The sequence below is a fragment of the Pundamilia nyererei genome, unplaced genomic scaffold (assembly GCF_000239375.1).
Source record: "Pundamilia nyererei isolate P.nyererei 1_Seehausen unplaced genomic scaffold, PunNye1.0 scaffold00352, whole genome shotgun sequence".
NCBI classification, from domain to species: Eukaryota; Metazoa; Chordata; class Actinopteri; order Cichliformes; family Cichlidae; genus Pundamilia; species Pundamilia nyererei.
This window is the reverse complement of record NW_005187753.1, coordinates 359,176-365,257: the sequence shown is the minus strand read 5'-3', so window position 1 is coordinate 365,257 and position 6,082 is coordinate 359,176. Positions and strand designations below refer to the sequence as shown.

The 6,082-nt window shown below is 41.3% G+C and overlaps 1 protein-coding gene across 1 annotated transcript in view; it reads right to left on the bottom strand.

The window, feature by feature from the left end:
- LOC102204178 (myelin transcription factor 1-like) overlaps positions 1-6,082 on the bottom strand; it is a 29,604-nt gene that overhangs the window by 7,645 nt on the left and 15,877 nt on the right. Inside the window, exons 6-8 of the mRNA XM_005752307.1 lie at positions 5,239-5,330; positions 4,836-4,939; positions 446-589 (exon numbers count right to left, since the gene is read on the bottom strand). Of these exons, the coding sequence (XP_005752364.1) occupies positions 446-589; positions 4,836-4,939; positions 5,239-5,330 (340 nt within the window). The remainder of the gene's footprint in view (positions 1-445; positions 590-4,835; positions 4,940-5,238; positions 5,331-6,082) is intronic.

Sequence of the window (6,082 nt, the reverse complement as noted above, 5' to 3'; positions counted from 1 at the left end):
CACATTCTGTCTCTCACAGTTGAAGTGTACCTCTGGTGCAAGTTACTGACCTCTGTCATCATTTTAGGTGGGGGAACTTGCACAATCGGTGGCTGACTAAATACTTTTTTGCCCCACTGTATGCTATCATTAGTTTTCTTTGAGAGAGACACTTGCATGGGGTTTAAGTTATCAGCTGCTTTAAGCTGACTGTTCTGTTGTACTATGAAGCTATGCTGTAAAAAATATTCATCGCACAGGGTTGCTTACTGACAAACATTTGATTTGGGTAAAAATGCTAATTTGGAAAAAATGAAAGAAAGGCTATTTGATCTTACTCTATAAATCTTTTCAGACTAAAGTCTTCAAGGGGTTGAACCCAAGTTGAATTTCAAGTGAAATGTTTAAAGCTGCTGAAATGAGGAAGATGCTCAGGTCTCTTTTCTTAAAAAGCAGTAATGCTTACCATGGTAGGCAGGCTGATGTTGGCTAGGCTCCGGATCAAAGCCTGACTAAGGCCAGATAGCTCCAGGAACAAGGCCTCATTCCTTTCTTCTATCTGTTTATTCTCCTCCTCCATGCTCTTCAGGTTCTTCTCCATAGAAGAAATCTAAAGCAGAGAAGGACGCAACACATTCTTGAAGTAGCACCACCGACAGCTCGAAAACTACAAACTCAATTCCAAAACTACTGGGATGCTTGTAAAATAGAAATGAAAACATAATGTAATGACTGGCATAAATCCATATGTTATTCACAGCATATTCATAGCTTCTTTGTTGGTTGAATGGATGGAAATGTGTTTACAGACAGTGAAACTGGGTCCGCTGTCATAGACCGGCGAGCCTGGAAGTCATTCTTGCGAATGCCTGTTTTGTGGGAAAAGCGGTGTTCAAAGACATTTTTCTGGTGCTCAGTGTGAGCTGTGACAGCGTTTAAAATGCAGTTTTCTTGAAATTATGCAAGGACCTCCCTATGGTTCTCTCATCCAATTATTTTCAACTCCTGTCACCCAATCAAAGAAGAAGTAGTGCAAACAACACAAATTCATCACCTGCTAAGTGACTGCTTATGTTTATCTGTTCTGTACCAATCCTTGTCACAGTTTTTACTTGTATACTAATCCCACTATGCATTTTGATGTCTTTAAAGCATAATCAAGCAAACAAACGACAGAATGCTCTGGTGATCTTAACTTTTATCAAAATACAGTTTTGCCTCCATTTAAAGTAATGCCACTGTATAATAACCCTCAATTTTAATAATATTATTAACAGCGCCTCAAGAATATTTTTGCCCTTTCAACATGCATGTGTAAAAACCTGATATGCAGTTTGGAATTAGACCTTTATGTATATATATGTACTCACATGTTAACTAAACAAAAGAGTTTGAATTTAGAGATGCCATGTGTTTGTTTGGACGTTTTCTGAACTATGATGTCAATAAGTAATTTAAAGAACAGAAAATGGGGTGGCTGTAGCTCAGGAGGGAGAGCAGGCCATCTGCTGATCGGAAGGTTGGTGTTTTGATCCCTGGCTCCCCTTACTCTGCACGCCAAATATCCTTGGGCAAGATATCAACCCCAAGTTGCTCTAATTAAAATTGCATTCATCGAAGTGAGAATGTGTGTGAATGGTAGTTAGTAAGCATGCTTGTGTAAATGGGTGTGAATGGGTGAATGTGTCATGTTATATAAAGCGCTTTGAGTACTCTGGGAGAGTAGAAAAGCGCTATGTAAGAATCAGTCCATGTAACATTTACTATTAAACTGGAGATGCCCTTCTCAGTGTTATCAGAGTACTCTGGAAGTCTTACATGAATTTAGAACTTAATACCAGAGGGTGTGACATAACAGCATTGTATGTCACATAACTAGCAGACCTGTAATGTCCTGAAGTTATAAAAAGAAATAATCCACGTACCTTGGTTGTGGCTTCTTTCTGATACCTGTAGATACAAATCGGCTACAGTGTGTATTATCGTGACAAAAGTATAACACACTCTATGCTCCAATGTGATGTGGTGGAGGAATACAAATACCTGGACACCCATATACACAACAGAGTGAACTAGTGTAGTATTCAGCTCATTCACCAACCTTACTCATAAACCAAAATAGGACAGAAGTAACAACGCAGGCTTTGGTAAATGTACCTCTCGGAAAAAAGAAGTCTTGATAAGGCAAGACATTCCATTGTTTTCCCAACGGTCATATAAGTGAATTCTGCATGGATTCATTAAAAACAAACAAACAAAGCCTTGTCAAGATTTCAAGGTTGGCAGTGTAGTGGACATTAGCAAAACTGTATTTTGATAAAAGTTAAGGTCTCCAAAGCATTCTGTCACTTGTTTGCTTGATTATGTTTTAAAGACATCAAAATGCATAGTGGGATTAGTATACAAGTAAAAACTGTGACAAGGATTGGCACAGAACAGATAAACATAAGAAATCACTTGGCAGCAAGGTGATGAATTAGGGTGGTCTGCACTTCTTCTTTGACTTTGTGACAGGAGTTGAAAATAATTGGATGAGCGAGCCATGGGAGGGCCCTGCAACCTTCTGCATTTTAAACGGCGTCATAGCTGGCACTGAGTACTGGGGAAAAAAAAAACATTTTTTCTGTCCCCGAGAATCCTGAAGTGAATGGCACTGTTTCTGAGCCATGGCACGGGCGCCAGGGCAGGAGTGCTGGGAGTGAGTGCAGCCAGGACACCTGAAGTGGGAGTGTCTGCTGATTGAGGTGGAACAGGTGTTCCGCATCACTGGGGCTCCGGCACCCTCCCCGGTCCCTGAGGGACATACAGCATCCTCGTAAGGAGTCAAGTCTTTATTGAGTGAGTTGTGACACTCGCACAGAGGAGTGTCTTTGCGTCCACTGCCATAAATGGAGGTCCCGTTTGAGCCTGTTGGCATGGATCTGGCCATTTCACTGGATGCAGTTATCACTTTGTCTTAGTTCTAGTGGTTTATGCAACGTGATACCCAGAAGTAGTGCCACTGCGCACTGCAAAGAGAGTGGTGCAGGTGCTGCTTTTTCAGGTCATTTCAGTCTGTAAAATCCATGATTTGTAAGTTCATTCATGAGAATGAACATAGTTGGGATCGCTGGTTAGACCCTCTGTTGATTGTAGGCCTCCATGGAATTTTCTCCCTTCGAGTTACTGTTCTGCAGGAAGCTACAGGGCTGCTCAACCTAATCAAATAAAACTGGGAGGAAGGTCTGAGTCCCGCTAAAAATCCAATCCATTATTATTATTATTATTATTATTATAAAAACGACATTCAGTATGTCCTGGACTTGTGAGCAAAGCTGCATACTTTGGTGTGATCATTTTGAGAGAATTTGCACCAGGCCCAGGAGCGGCAGCAGTGCCAGTACAACAGACAGGCTAGACTTTGGCAAATTTTCACCTGGAGATAAAGTGCTTGTTTTGCTTCCTTCTTCTTGCTTGAAATTACTTGCCAATGGGCAAGGACCCTTCATGGTCACACGGCGAGTGGGGGACGTTGACTATAAAGTGATACGGTCGAACAGGGGAGGTGCCACTCAAACTTGTCACCTCAACCTCCTTAAAGCTTGAAGAGAGGCTGAAACTGATTCTCTGGTGAGCCTGGTAAAAGAGAGAGATGAGTTGGAGCTGGAGGTACCAAATTCCACCATTCCCGCCTCCCTCCATTGTGATAACCATCTCACATAGTCCCAGAAAATGGATGTTGCAGCATTGCAACAGTGTTTTGCAGATTGTTCTCCCTGCTGCCTAGCTGTATGACTCTCATAGAGCACCATTTTGAAACACAGTCTGGCGTGATGGTGCATTTACAGCCCTACAGGTTGCCTGAACATAAGCGACAAATTGTTCAGAAAGAATCGGCTGAAATGCTGAAAATGGGAGTGACAGAACAGTTGCACAGTGCTTGTTGTAGGCCCATAGTTCTGGTTGTGAAGAAAGATGGGTCTATACGGTTCTGTGTCTATTACTGCAAGGGGAACAAAGTGTCATGGCTTGATGCCTACCCCATGTCCTGGGTCGACGAGCTCCTGGACTGCTTAGGCAGGCCAGTGTTATTTTTCATGACACTGGATTTAACCAAGAGGTACTGGCAGATTCCCTTGTCTGCAGAATCCAAGGAAAAGACAGTATTCTCCACTCCGTACAGTTTGTACCAATTCATCACACTTCTGTTCGGCTTGTTCAGAGCTCCGGACACAGTACTGTGGTAACACCTGGGCGAACGGAAAGCATTGTGTGTGCCAGAAACGTTAAATAAAAACTAACCAAACAGTTACAGAATGCTGTGTGGGTAAGAGTCTTTCACATATAGATGACATATTGAAAGATTTGCAATTTTACACAGAGGAACATTATTCTGGAATTGTTTCATAATTGAAAACAGATTTTTGCACAAGGTAACACTCTGTCTCTAAGATGCTCTGATTACACACAGTCATGTTACCAACCTGTGGCCAACTATTCAAATTAAGTGCAAAATGTTCCTGCAGCTGTTCTTTTCTTTTTCTTTTTTTTTTTAGTAATAATTGCTTTTCCAGCCTTTACATAGTAAAATGTCTCAGCTTAAACATCTGATATGCTTTCTGTGTTCGGGTCTGTAAAATTTGCAGAGATTCACATTTTTTTTTATGCTTTACACGGTGGCTCAACTTTTTAAGAACTTGGACTGTATAAATTATGATGTTTCCTTGGTTGTTATGGAGTTGAATGTTTTACCAGTGTTGGTAGCTGCGTAGGAAGACTGACCAATACACCATATCTGGGTGTAATGTCACATGGCAATATCTGGAATAGAACATGGGGTCCTGCTGGCTGTGCAGTGACTGAAAAGCTGCACTCACCTGAGTGTGCAGGTTTATCATGTCGGCCTCCATCTCTGAGTTGGACTCATTCAGCTCGTTGATTTCCTTATTGAGCTGCTTGATATCTTCATCATTGTCCAGCACTGAGCAAGATCAGAAATTCACTATTAGCAAAATGAATGTGAAGACACCTAATAGTCCTGCTTTGGTAGCCTGTTATTTGGATTACACTCAGCATTTAAACTATCTGATTGTAATCTGATTGTTGGGGTTTTCTCTCTGTTATAGTAGTGGTTTTACAATATAAAGTACCTTGGGGCAACTGTTGTTTTGCTTTAGTGCTATATAAATAAAATGTAACTCTCATTGGGAAGTATAGGAGCAAAAGCAAATGTAACACAGGCATAATTTTGAGCAGAGAGGAAACATCACGGTTTCTTACCATCACTGGCTCTGAACTTTGCAGTGATATACTCATCTCCAGGGAACTTGGCTCTTTTCTTGTTGGCTGATGCTCTGGGACAACCTGACAGACTGAGAGAAGCAGCTGATGAGGATCAAGAGCTCTTACATTCTCACACAAGGCTGAAATAGTGGACACATGGATAAGAAGGGACACACACACACACACACACACACACACACACACACACGTCTTGAGCAACCCCTCATTTTTTCAGATTTTTCCAGAAAAATGGAAAATAGGTTTTTATTTAAATGTACAAACATACATGAAAATACAGCAAAAATAGAATTTGTACATTTCAAATGAGCTTTATTGTAAATATTTTGCATGGCCACCTTCATTATTTGTCAAAGAACAATTCAAAAAACCCTTATGGAACTGAGTTCTTGGGGCTGGTTAACCTTAAATTGTGGCCCACCATTGGATCCAGCCCTGGGGTCCATGGGGCCTGTTCGGGCACAGCACACAAAAATAACAGTTTTGCCGCCCTGTGGATCCACCACCCATGGATGCAAGCACTGTGGTTGGGTGCAATGTTTCTCTGTAGGGACTTCAGTGCCCACAATGAAGTCTCGTTGGAGTTACCTGGTGAGGGATGATTGAGAGAAACAGCTTGCTTGATCTAATCCAGTGGTGTTTTGTTATTGGAAATCTGTGCTAGGCATGGGTTGGTGAAAACAAATGCCATGTTCAAGCATAACATTGAACTTACCAGAGCACCTTAGGTTAATGATGGACATTGTTATTAGATTATCTGATATGAGGCCATATATCAAATCAAAATATTATATATATACACACATATACACACACACACACA